The 13,222-nt window shown below is 39.6% G+C and overlaps 2 protein-coding genes and 1 pseudogene across 3 annotated transcripts in view; 1 reads left to right on the forward strand and 2 right to left on the reverse strand.

Moving 5' to 3' along the window:
- The window catches only part of megf6b (multiple EGF-like-domains 6b), a 57,633-nt gene extending 54,039 nt beyond the window's left edge, over window positions 1-3,594 (reverse strand). For both annotated transcript variants that reach the window (XM_063473957.2, XM_063473956.2), the window contains exons 1-3: window positions 3,204-3,594; window positions 1,243-1,377; window positions 248-357 (exon numbers count right to left, since the gene is read on the reverse strand). In XM_063473957.2, coding sequence (XP_063330027.1) covers window positions 248-357; window positions 1,243-1,377; window positions 3,204-3,295 — 337 coding nt within the window. In that variant the 5' untranslated portion in view covers window positions 3,296-3,594. The remainder of the gene's footprint in view (window positions 1-247; window positions 358-1,242; window positions 1,378-3,203) is intronic.
- A 1,574-nt stretch (window positions 3,595-5,168) lies between these two features.
- Window positions 5,169-8,303, forward strand: akr7a3 (aldo-keto reductase family 7, member A3 (aflatoxin aldehyde reductase)). Its single transcript, XM_063473002.1, has 7 exons — window positions 5,169-5,555; window positions 6,069-6,256; window positions 6,392-6,496; window positions 6,660-6,756; window positions 7,138-7,237; window positions 7,346-7,475; window positions 8,020-8,303. The coding sequence occupies exons 1-7, from the start codon at window positions 5,264-5,266 to the stop codon at window positions 8,179-8,181; spliced, it is 1,074 nt and encodes a 357-aa protein (XP_063329072.1). The 5' UTR covers window positions 5,169-5,263; the 3' UTR covers window positions 8,182-8,303.
- A 2,671-nt stretch (window positions 8,304-10,974) lies between these two features.
- LOC134628012 (aflatoxin B1 aldehyde reductase member 2-like) lies at window positions 10,975-12,607 on the reverse strand (annotated as a pseudogene).
- Between the last annotated feature and the right edge of the window lie 615 nt (window positions 12,608-13,222).

Raw genomic sequence — 13,222 nt, forward strand, 5'->3', positions numbered from 1 at the left:
ACATCTGCTCAAAAGTGGGTGGGCAAAGAACCTCTAGACCTTTTTGACCTTTCCTTCAACCCTTTTCATTGAGAAGTCTGGGGCAGTGGTTAGGCGATGTTTAAAGCTTCCTTCCTCCTGCTGAGTCAGGAAAAAGATATTGTCTTTTCTACCTGCCTGTCTGCAGACACTGTGTTTCACACAAGAAGGTCAAAGTCAATGGGGAAAAAAAAACCTCATAAAGGATAGAAAAACTGATGGCACTTACGATAAAGACAGCCCGCCTCTCCGTTTAGTTGGGACCATCCAGGGCAACACTTGTACACAGTCTGGTAATCCTGTTTGTACACTTGTCTGTATGCCGTGTAGTAGGCTGTCCTGTTAACACGACAAACTTCATGTTAAAAAACGTTCAATCACATTCAGTCTGAATTGCAGCCATGTCATTACACAACAGCAGAGCGTTGCTTTGTGTGTGTACAAACGAACAGGAGTATCTCGCCAAATATTTATGAGGGTAATCTTTAATTTTTTTCGCGTGGCACACTGATCAAACAGCTCAGGGCCTTTGAAGTAGCATGTCTTATAATGTTCAGCACAAATCCGCTTCAAGGCACTGTTTTAAAGTGTGAGAATGGCAGACTGTACTTCAGAGAACAGTGCCTCTCCCTGTACTTTGGGACCCTTGTCATTGCTCCACAGTTATTATGCATTGTGAAAACGTTTTGTTTACAGCGGGTAATTGTGGGCTTAGCGGCCTTTAAAGCAGCCTTTGAATTTGTAACGCAGCAGCTAATGTGGGGAAAGCAAGCGTGAGCAACACAGCAGAAGACTCCCAGAGAAGGGCGAAAATGTTAGGATTGGGTCTCTCTTTTAAAGGAATGTTTGCTGCCAAGACGTCCGTATGTTAAATAGCTGCTGATGTGGGGCTACACCTTGCACTTAACTCTATAACAGGTTGAAAAGCTGTGATTACAGAACAGGGGTGAGAGAGATGAAGAGGGAAGTGGAAGCTGGATCTCATGTTTGGAAATGGAGTTTAAAGGAAGAATCCCGGCCTCTCCGATAAATTCTTTCGGTTGCATGAGTCACAGAGACTACTTCAAAACAAGTAATTAATGCTTTGCTCCAGCCAGAGCTTAATCAGCAAAGCACTACATCCCCTGCAGGTGAGGTCAGGAGTGCTCGCAGAAGAGGAGAATCAGAGGCTTTGAGTACAGAAAGGGGGGAGCAGACAGATGAGAAATAACAAGTCTTACTTACCTTCTCTCATAGCCCATGCACCACGACTGCCCCACACAGCCTTGCTTCCAAACTTTAACCATGCGTGTGAAGGCCTGCACACATGGCTGCCTTTGGGCGACCAGCGTCACCTCCTTCTCCGCACACACATTGGGCCTGGGAAATAAAAAAAGATTGGTAAAAAAATACTTAACATGTCAAAATGTTGAGCAGTGTTTTCACAAATGTACAGACGACACCAGAGCAATTTATGAGCACTTAAAGAGATGTTGCGGCAAAGACAGGCGGGAAAAAGAAAAAAATTTGCTTGAGGCGTTTTCTAGTTGTCAACAATGTGAGGGCATTACCTGTGCTAAGGTGTGTGATGACCAGTTATTGGTATTTCTAAAGCCTTAAGGGGAATTCCTCGTGCATCACCTTTCAGGACAATAAGCTACAAAGCAAACCTGCTCGGACTTAAACTCGATATTCAGTGGAACTGTTAAAGTGTTTCCGCAGCAGCATCGCTCCAAGACAGAAAGAAAGAAAGAACACAAAACAGATCTCAACACAGGTAAAATAAGGTGAGCCTTGAAACACTTAACTTAAGTTTAAGTTAACTGCACCATTCACTGCACCTCACAGGGGAGTCTTTGTAAAATAAAGTCCAAAACGATCTTTGATACATTTACTTTTTCCATAACTCTCTAAGGATAGAAAGAAAGCCTCAGCACATGGAGATCAGCGGGAATCCTAAGACAACTTCCAGCTGCTCATCTCATAAATAACAGTGATCACTATCACCTTCGGCTGTACACATAATTTAATGTGAAAGACCTTATTGTTAGTGGCAGGGAGCAGCACAGAAACCACTGTCACACAATTCCAGCTCCGCATGTATTATTTTAGGGTTTAAAATAGCTGTTATACTTCACCGGCTCATCACTGTGAAAGAAACAGTCATGGACAGAGTTAGGAATGCTTTGCATGCCACACAGAGCCACATGGAGTCAGTGCATTCATATAAAATACACTGGCAGCATTCCTGCAAACCACTAAAGACCGTGATGAAAGTGCACGGCAGCAAAATTTATTGGATTGATGAAGCACCGATACATGATGAGCCAAATAATCAGTAGTGGCTGACACTGTTAACTGATTGGTCTGTTTGCAAATTAGCTTATATTTACAGAACAGTGGGTGATATTTATCTATTGCTTCACACTGAGTGTGCACTAAATAAATGTCAGTGATAAATAGCTAAAAGAAATAGCCTGATATTTCTTTATAATATAGTTTCATTTCCCTGGATCACTAGTGGGAGTAATAAATAACATAACATACAAATAACAAATAAAAACAAAAGGAAAAATATTGTGCTGCACTTTATAATAATGTTACACTATTAACCATTATTTAAGTATTAAGGTATTAGCAAGTTTTTAATTTATCATTCATATAGCATTGCTCCCCTTAGTATGCTATTTATAAACATAGACATATTTTTATAACAATGATTATGACTATGATTATCACTAGCAGTGATTTAGTAGCAGTGATAGCTGTACATGGTGTTATAGTAACAGATGGATAAACATATCTGTATTTATAAATAGTATACTAAAGAGGAGTAATGATATATAAATGATGAATTAAGCATTGGCTAATACCATACTAACCTGACTAATGCTTAATAGTTTAACATTATTATAAAATGCTACCAAATATTGTTATTGTGCCAGAATTTTACAATCTCATCACTTTAAATAATAATAATACTAAGAAGAAGAATAACTTCTTAAGCCTCTGCTTTCTACCTCTGGTTGAGTCTCGGACACAGATTTATGGATGTGCAGGTGAACCGGCAGTTATGTCGAAGTTCAAAGGAAATGTGAGTCTGTAAAAAAGTACCTGCAGCTGGATACAGTGAGCGCCACCTTAAATGGATACCTGTGATTAAATAAATATATAAGGATACAGGAAAATGACAAAACTTTACTTACATAAAAGGCTGGAGGTTGTTGGCAAAGCCGTAACGGAATGCGTGCGCCTCTATAATAAATACAATGACAAGGGAAAAAATAACACTGTCCATTTTCCTCTGTTTGGGTCACTCTACAGTTTCAAAACTGTAAACTCATTCATGAGTGTATCCCATCACTACCCAGGACAAAAAAAGAGAAAAAAATCTAAAACAAAAAAAAAATCCCAACGTGTCAACTTGAAGAAACTTAACATGCGCTTAAAAGATCTTCCGCGTGAAAATGCCCAACACAGTCCAAAAATGACACAGCCATCCCACGCGTGTAGTGTCTCCGTCGCAGCCGCTATCTGACTCAGAAAATTCCTGCGCACCTACAACAGGTCGCTGCAGATGTTGGACTGACGCGCAAAAAAAACTCGTGGAGCCAGAGCGCATTCTGCCTCCCTCCATTGACTTGGTAATGATGGCAGGGATTTGGGCTGGGTATGGGGGGGCTCACAGGGAGCCATCTATTATTCAAAGCGTCAGCAGCCCCTGCAAGACACTCTGCAGCCACCGGCACAGTGCGATCATAGCAAGAGCTTTTCTCTCTCATGACTGATAACTTTCAAACTTTCTCTGGACAGTGTCACCATTTCTCCACGGGACTTGTGATGTGTGCTTTAATGTGTTATGATGATAAGTGGTTAAATGCCTTAAAGACAAAATGATGACATGACCCACGTGCACAGAAAATGGTTTTATTATACGTACAATATTTGCAGATTGAGCGAGCAGGAGCGCATTTGCACGACATAAGATGCGCGTTCATTACAGCCACGGACGTGCCTGAAAACGAAGTCACATAGCCTACCATCACGAGTAGAGGATGTTGAAGGTTTGGGAGGTAAGGGAAGCAGCTAGCGGTCACACTGCAGGGCAAACAGCTGATGGGGCGGTCAAAGGGTCAGCAGCCAGGCCTGCTGCTTTCTAAACAAAGCTTTCATAGCATGTATGTGTTCATGACCCGAAAAAGTCCGGGGTCAGAGATGGTCCGTGCAGCCTCTGGGGCTACAAGCTATATAAAAACATGCTGTTTGAATTAGGCAGAGCTCATCTATGAAGTCTGTCAAAACTGGGACGGGTTCTCATTCTTCCTCTCCAACAACCAAAACGAATCTAATATTAAATGACTCTGCTTATGTTTATTTCAGGTCTGCAACACATCAATGTATACGGACAAAACATTTTTGACAAGACTTGTGCAGGATATATCTGTTGTTGACCGTGAGGAAAACACCAATATCTAAAATAAACCAACAAATTGCGCAGATGCAAAGATTTGATTTAAATGTTTTTTTTCCATTAAAAGTCACAGAGAACAGAATAGACCCTGGTCCTGAGATCCTTATAGGCACGAAAGCCAGACAAATATTTGTCTGGTGATATGACTTGTTACTAAAATACTGAAAACGGCAGCTAATGCGATCTGGAGACACTGTGCACATCCTGCATATCCTAATGTTTATCTAATTACACCACAGCAAGTGGTGTTTCAGTAATTGTAGTTTCTTTTGAGACTGGGGAAAAATAGTCTGGGTAAATTTGAGTATGTCAGAGTCCTAGACCAAGATGTGGGTCAAGCCAGTCCTGAAGTGGCACATTTGGAAAACAAATATATATATATATATACATATATAAAGATGCACCGAAAAACCAAAAACTACACTCATTATATCTCATTTTATCTGACTGTTTATATCAGCTTATCTGAGTGACACAAAAGAATGGACGGTAATTTGCTGACACCTTGTGGTCTAAGTTAAAAATTACACAGTATGACAAGTCCTCTGCGTATTATGCAACGAAGAGATCTGAATAAATATTAACTAAAAAAAAAGCCCAAAAACAACAGGAAGTAGTTAGAAAAGGCGAACTTTGCACTGCCTGAACTACAGCCAAGAAAAGCGGCCGAATAAAAGCTGTACTAATTGATCATCTAAACAGCACGCTCCGCTTTAAACGGTTTAAGGAACTTTACGACGCTCCCTTAACATACGACCTTTGCCCTCTGTCATCTGCTCGCAGTGGTACAGTAGCATGCTCTGGGTAATAACACGACCTCTGTGCACACTCCGACAGAGTAAGGCTATCAAAGACGTGCTTGTACATTTGCCGAAGTGTGTGGCTCGCAGAAACATGTCGTCTCCAGCTAAAAAGCCGGTGTCCTTACTGGGAACTATGGGCTTCGGGGGGCGAGCAGACGCCGAGCAGAGCCTGGAAATGGTGAAGGCTTTCCTGGACAGCGGACACAACCAGCTGGACACAGCCTTCATGTACGTCGATGGGAAGTCAGAGACCATCATCGGAGGCATGAATCTCCCTAAAACAGGTATTTCATAAGCACACAGTAATGCTGTATGCTCCTAGCGTGCTAACAACTACCGGGTAACCAACCAACGTGCCTGTTGGTTACCCCACCTTGAATCGTGGGTAACCAACTTTGTTTATAAAGCATACAACAAACATCGACCAGGGTGCTGCACAACATCAAACATATGTTAATGAAGCCATTAAAACACTTTTTTAAAATGTGGGGTTTTTTTAAAAAACCACTTCTGAATGTCTCAAAACTAAAATGAAGGTTTTGGAGCTGCTTAGTCAAGGTCCATAGCCTTGACTTGTATATCAAATTGAAATACTTTGGTGTGACCTCATTCTTGGTCTCGTTAAAGTTTTTTTTGTTTTGTTTTGTTTTTTAAATGAAAGCCATACAGCTTTGATGTCACTGAAACATTCTAGTAATAATGAATCCAAAGTTTAAGTGCTGCAATAAATGCCTGGCTAGCTTTCAGTGTGAAGGAGCGGTGCTGTTTTAACCTGACTACTTCTCGCTCATTCACAGTAAGCATAGCTACCAAGGCCAATCCCTGGGATGGAAAGACGCTGAAGCCAGAGAGCGTGCGCTCCCAGCTGGAAACCTCCCTTCAGAGGTTGCGTACAGACTGTGTGGACCTTTTCTACCTCCATGCCCCTGACCACCAAAACCCCATCGAGGATACTCTCAGGGCCTGCAATGACCTCCACAAAGAGGTTAGCAGACCAGGGAATATATAAACATATAGCTCAATAACTTGCTTTAACAGAACACACAGAAAAAAATAACTTATTTGTCCATCTGTAGTCCTGAGATGTTTTAATACTAAATGGAAAGTATCAACTCCCCAGGGAAAATTCAAGGAGCTCGGCCTTTCAAACTATGCATCCTGGGAAGTGGCTGAAATAGTATGCATCTGCAGGCACAACAACTGGATAGTTCCCACTGTTTATCAGGTAATATATCCTGTTCTAAGGATATTCAACTTTTATCTAAATTCAGCAAATCACTGAAGATTTAGTCTTTCATTAGGTGTTGTAGACTGAACATTTATATGTCTGCTATACTGTTACTTGTTTTTCACCTGTTTCTAATTAAGATTCTTCCAATCTTTCACAGGGAATGTACAATGCCACAACAAGACAGGTGGAAACAGAGTTGCTGCCATGTCTGAGATACTGTGGAATGCGATTCTATGCATACAATCCTCTGGCAGGTAGTCTTTTATGGTACACCTTGCAGTTCCATTTTAAAAAGTTTTATTCAAAAGAAAGCACTTGTGATTGTGAAAAAGATGTCATTTAATGTGGAGGGATAAAAGCTATCCTCAAGTTATCCCAAAATGAATATATTATATTAAAATATGTCCCATACATGCATTCATGTCCCCCTGGAGATGTATTTTATTCACTTTGGTGATTCCTTTTTGCTAGCACACAATAACCTGATGTTGAATAGTTAGTAGTTGCTTTAGTTAGTGGGTTTTTTTTTTTGCCTTGTTAACGTTACCTGTGAGCTAAATGTAAATGTGCCCTGGGTGAGTGACAGCATTAAGTACATACTGTACTGAGTTCTGACATTAGTCCTCCTCTGCCAGGTGGCCTTCTGACAGGGAAGTATCACTATGAAGATAAAGATGGCTCCCAGCCTGCAGGACGATTCTTTGGTAACAGCTGGGCTGGAGCATACAGAGACAGGTGAAGACCAGCTGACTGCTGTTGATATATTTACCAACAAATTGTTTTATGTTGTTGAATGAGATTTTTGTTAACCATAACCGTGATTGTGCTCCTGCTCTGTGGAAGATACTGGAAGAAAAGTCATTTCCAGGCCATAGAGGTGGTTCTGCAGGCTTTGGAAACAGCGTACGGGTCAGAGAAACCCTCGTTGACTTCTGCTGCTATGCGCTGGATGTATCATCACTCTCAGCTTAAGGTACCCACATGGACAGCTGCAGTGACAACATTTCAAATTGCTAGTATTGAAAATCTGAAAATTAAGAACTATGAGTTACCACTGAAACACCACAAATGAAATGAAGCCTTTGATTTTTTTCAGTGCTATCCCAACAGTCAGTAGTTACACAGCCTTTGAGGTTTTTCACTGAAAGATTTTAAGGTCTATTTTTTATTTCCTTTAATTATGTTTTAGTGCAGCCGAAATGCCCCCAAACTTTCACCATATGCAAAACCAGAGGTAGAACAAAGCACAACAATGTTTTTCATGTTGTCTACATGTTTGTAATATATGAAAGGGATTCTTTTAGAAAAGAAGTACCCCAAAAGTGATTAAATTGACATGTATTGTCAAAAAACATGCCAAATTCTCTACTCACCCAGATTTTCTTCTTCTTCTTCTTCTTCTTCTTCTTCTTTTTTAAATGTAACAAACCCTCCACAAATACAAATCTCAAGACATTTACAGAACTCCAGCTGTGTAATTCCTGTTTTGAGTAATTTTCTCCAACTCATGTCTCCAGGGTGATCTTGGAGATGGAGTCATTATTGGCATGTCGAGCATGGAGCAGCTTCAGCAAAACATGGCCGCTGCGGAAGAGGGTCCTCTGGATCAGAGAGTGGTCGACGCCTTCAAAGAAGCCTGGAATCTCGTAGCCCACGAGTGTCCAAACTACTTCAGATGAAGACCTTCTTGATCATCACTTTATATGTAATTTAATTTTGCAGAAAAATGTTTCTCCTAATTACACCTAATTAGGGTTTTTGAATTCTCCCCTGAAATGTACATTTTTCCTTCTTTGTATTTTTTATCAAAGAACACATCATTGTTAATGTAAAATACATAAATTAATTAATAGTGTTTCATGGAAAAATAACTTCTTCGAGAATTTGCATTAAATTTTGTCAAATCAAAAAAACATTTTCCCATACATGTGTATTATTCATCAGTGTTGGTTTAACATGAACAGTGATGTAGGTGTTTGAAAAGAAAGGGATAAAAGACCAGAGAGACTACAGACTGCAGCGCTGGCTGTTACGATAAAATGGCCAAAATTTAATGTCTGGCAAAAGTTTTTAAATGGTCCTGAACTGCAGAAGTTTCATTCTACATTGTCATCCCCGTCTATATCACCATCTTCACATCCTGCATAGGTTCTTCCTTGTATTTTTCTTCTAGTTATTATTCCCACTATTGAGCCAGGGAAACAAAACTATATTTGAAAGAAATGAGTAGCCTATTTTAAAGCATTTTAGCTCTTTATGGTCTTTGATGGTTTGCGCTGTCAGTGTAATTTTAATGAATATATTGGTGCCATGTGGCTTTGTGTGACATGAAATGCATTCCTAACTATATCAGCAACTGTTTCTTTCACAGTGATGAGCCAGTGAAGTACAACAGCTGTTTAAAATAATACATATGTAAAGGACTGGGATTATGCGAGAGTGGTTTCTAATATCCATCCCTTGCACAGTATTGCAGCCCATTGTCTCGGCTGTTCTGTGCTCCAGCGTTCTTCACTTAACATAATTATATATTTGGAGAACAAATATACAACAGAACAGCAAACGTTTGGTTGCCTTTACATATTGTTCCAGTTTGACTCCCTCCTTCTTGTTTCCGATATCTTTTAGTTTCAGGCTACTATCATCTAATTATGATGGGTTTATGTTTTCCATTCACAATACTCAGGCATGTGGAGTGTAGAGGCAGAATGTGAGGTTTGATCTTCAACCTGAGTGACTTTTGTATGTTCTGAAAATGTTTTCCAGTTTTCCAAAGGAGTTTTTGCTTCTACTGCAAACTGAAGCCCTCTTACCTCAGTGATGGTGACTTCCTCTACTTACATGTTTGGAGAGCCACTCAGTCAATAAATCAAGAAAAAGTCTAAATGGTCTTACGTCTATCCATGGGAGGTCTTTGGTAGTTCCCTTGACCAACACAAATCTACTACTATTACTTATATGCACTTTGTGTGCATATCTGAACACAAACAGTCACAGACCCGCACACATGCAGAGAAATAGACCAAAATTAAGGGAGACATTACTTGGTGCAATACACAACAAAACCACAGTGTAGTTCAGATTCTTTGGTTCATTGAAACGCTGCCTTTGGTTACCCCAACATTCCTTTTGATCTAATCAGTAACATGTGGCCGGTGTTGGAAGACTGACTTCACCAAAGACATCATTCCTTAAAATCATTTTGTTGGTTAAATTGCATATAGTTAAGTCTTGCTATGAGGTTAGAATTGGTATAGTATTTAATAGTCAGGCTGTAAAAACAATGTTATGTTCCATAACATTGTTTTTCAGTGGAAATTATCAGCAATAAGTAAAACTGCAATAAACTCATAGTATAGCTAACTATTCAAATTAGTATGGGGAAGAATGCAGACCTACGGTGCTCTGTATGTATATGCAATATTTCCTGTTTAGTCTTAGTGACACACATGTTATTATCACAGAACTCACATGTGCTGCACAGTGCAAAGTGAAAGTAAGAAACACTTTTTTCCCCAACTGTAAGGAATGTGGGATATCAAAATGATTTGATCTCTCACAGCTGGTGCTAATATTAGTGTCCAAAAAATGTTACTGTTTGTCACCTGCTGTTTTTACCACATCAGCGTTCCTGCACAAATAATAACAAAGGCACAGATGAAGGTATGTTCAGCTTCAGCTTCAGTAGTCACACAATCTTCAGGACCTGGAAGTCATCAGGAAGAGGAGATTAGGAGACACCGTTGAATTATAAGCTGATGACCACAACATAGATGCATTTAGGAGCATTTAAAAAAAAAAAACATTCCTGCTTTCAAAAGCAGCTTTCATCCTGACAGCCAGGGCTGCAGTTTTTAGTCTCACTTGTCTTTTTATACCTACAAAACATGAACTTCTGTCCTTCACCTTGAATTTTAGCTTTGGACACTGTGGACTGTATTCAAAGGATTAAATAGTTTGGGATGTCATTGTTCTCCCAAGTTTCCTCAGCACAATGAGGGACTGATATTGTATAGAAGTCCTTTTTCTTTCAAACACCAACACTCATGAGTAATATACATGTACAGGAAAATCTTTTGCTGATATGAAAAACTTTGATGAAGTTATTGTTTCATGAAAGAGTATTAAATTGTCCTTTTTTTACATCAACAATGAAATGCTCCTTGAAAAATCAATAGAATAGAATAGAATAGAATAGAATAATCCTTTAATTGTCCCACAAGGGGAAGTTTGGATGTAACAGCAGCAAGAAAGACACATATACAAACAAACAGTACACAAGACACAGAACAGACACATTCACAATTTTTATATATTTACATCAAGGACAATGGTTACCAAAAACAGTACTGTACCGTTAAAAGAGGGAACAGACATTTCGGAAAAGAAAATTAAGGGTAATTAATAGAGAGACATTTTTCTGTAAAATTAAATTACATATAGTGATATGTATATAAGGACCAAGAAGGTCCTCATATACAGTAGTTTGGACACTCATGGACTACGAGATTCCAGGCTTCTTTGAAAGCATCGACCACTCTCTGATCCAGAGGACCCTTTTCTGCAGCAGCCAAGTTTTCCTGAAGCTGCTCCATCTTCGACATGCCAATAATGACTCGATGTCCAAGATCACCCTGGACACACATGAAGAAAATTGCCCTTCTAATGAATTCATGAGCATAATAATGAGGTTGGTGTACATGGCATGAACAGCTTTCACACACCGCTGTTTCTAAAGCCTGCAGAACCACCTCTATGGCCTGGAAATGACTTTTCTTCCAGTATCTTCCACAGAGCAGGAGCACAATCACGGTTATGGTTAACAAAAATCTCATTCAACAACATAAAACAATTTGTTGGTAAATATTTCAATAGCAGTCAGCTGGTCTTCACCTGTCTCTGTATGCTCCAGCCCAGCTGTGGCCAAAGAATCGTCCTGCAGGCTGGGAGCCATCTTTATCTTCATAGTGATACTTCCCTGTCAGAAGGCCACCTGGCAGAGGAGGACTAATGTCAGAACTCAGTACAGTATGTACTTAATGCTGTCACTCACCCAGGGCACATTTTAGCTCACAGGTATGCATGAATGCATGTATGGAACATATTTTAATATAATATATTCATTTTTGAGGATAACTTGAGGATAGCTTGTATCCCTCCACATTAGGCGACACCTTTATCACAATCACGAGTGCTTCCTTTTAAATAAAACTTTTTAAATGGGACTGCAAGGTGTACCATAAAAAACTAATATAAAGTACCTGCCAGAGGATTGTATGCATAGAATCTAATTCCATAGTATCTTACACATGGCAGCAACTCTGTTTCCACCTGTCTTACTGTGGCATTGTACATTCTCTGAAATATTGGTCCAAATTAGGTGTGAAACAAGTAACAGTATAGCAGACATATAAAGGTTAGGTCTATCTACAGGATATTCATAACAAGATGATTCATATGGAGTCTATCCAAATCTGATCTATGCCAATAATGTAAATTATTATGGGATCAGGCTACTGAATTTAAATATCTTAATTATAAGAAGCCATATATTACCAGATAAACAGTGGGAACTATCCAGTTGTTGTGCCTGCAGATCCATATAATTTCAGTCACTTCCCAGGATGCATAATATGAAAGGCCAAGCTCCTTGAATTTTCCCTGGGGAGCTGATACTTTCCATTTAATATTAAAACATATCAGAACTGCAGATGGACAAATACATTATTGTTTTGTATCCTGTTAAAGCAAGTTATTGAGCTATATGTTTATATATTCCCTGGTCTGCTAACCTCTTTGTGGGGGTCATTGCAGGCTCTGAGAGTATCCTCGATGGGGTTTTGATGGTCAGGGGTATGGAGGTAGAAAAGATCCACACAGTCTGTCCGCAACCTCTGAAGGGAGGTTTCTAGCAGTTTGGCTTCAGCGTCTTTCCATCCAAGGCAATGGCCTTGGTAGCTATGCTTATTGTGAATAATTAAAAAGTATTTCAGCAACAGCATCTCAGCACAGCTTCTGCACTGTCTGTGAATGCCCTCGAGGACTGGAGTTTGAAACCCCGGCCGTATGTTGTTCATGCAGTTTTCTACCCCGCAGTTACAGCATGTCTGACTGCCTGTTCAGCATATGCAAAAATATATGATGAGTTTAAGCATGTGATGACAAAGGCCTTCCATTATGGTGTTTGTCATCACATGTCACAGACATCTGGATGATCATTTGGAATAAACAAAAAACTAAAAACATGTTACTTCATCTTTTATCTTTATTATTATTATTATTGTTCTTATTTTACATTTTTCATTGTTAGGCATTAGGTTTATTTGTAGTAGTCCTTTCCAACTTCTTTCCCTCTTCCATGTTACTGTGTCAGCTTGTCAGCATCTATTTGGGGTTGGGAGTGGAACAGTAAGTAAGGGTATCCAAAGTGCCATTAAAACCAGGAGAGGTTCTTATATTTCAGAAGAAGGGATTCATTCAAAAGAAATGACCTCAATGCCATACTTTATTTAGGAACCCTAGAGAGCACTTTGCAAAATAACACATTCTTATAATTTCACCCTCAGATGAGCCAAGCTACGACTGTCAGGGAAGGTGATGTAGGTACAGAGCATGTGAGAGTGGTTAAGTTAATGTCTCTTGTCTAGATGAAGGCACAAGAGGGATCAATGGCAAGGCGTAGAGATTCAGTATCTTCAGTCTTCAGTGGACACTCCATTT

Source organism: Pelmatolapia mariae, linkage group LG5, assembly GCF_036321145.2.
Source record: "Pelmatolapia mariae isolate MD_Pm_ZW linkage group LG5, Pm_UMD_F_2, whole genome shotgun sequence".
NCBI lineage: Eukaryota > Metazoa > Chordata > Actinopteri > Cichliformes > Cichlidae > Pelmatolapia > Pelmatolapia mariae.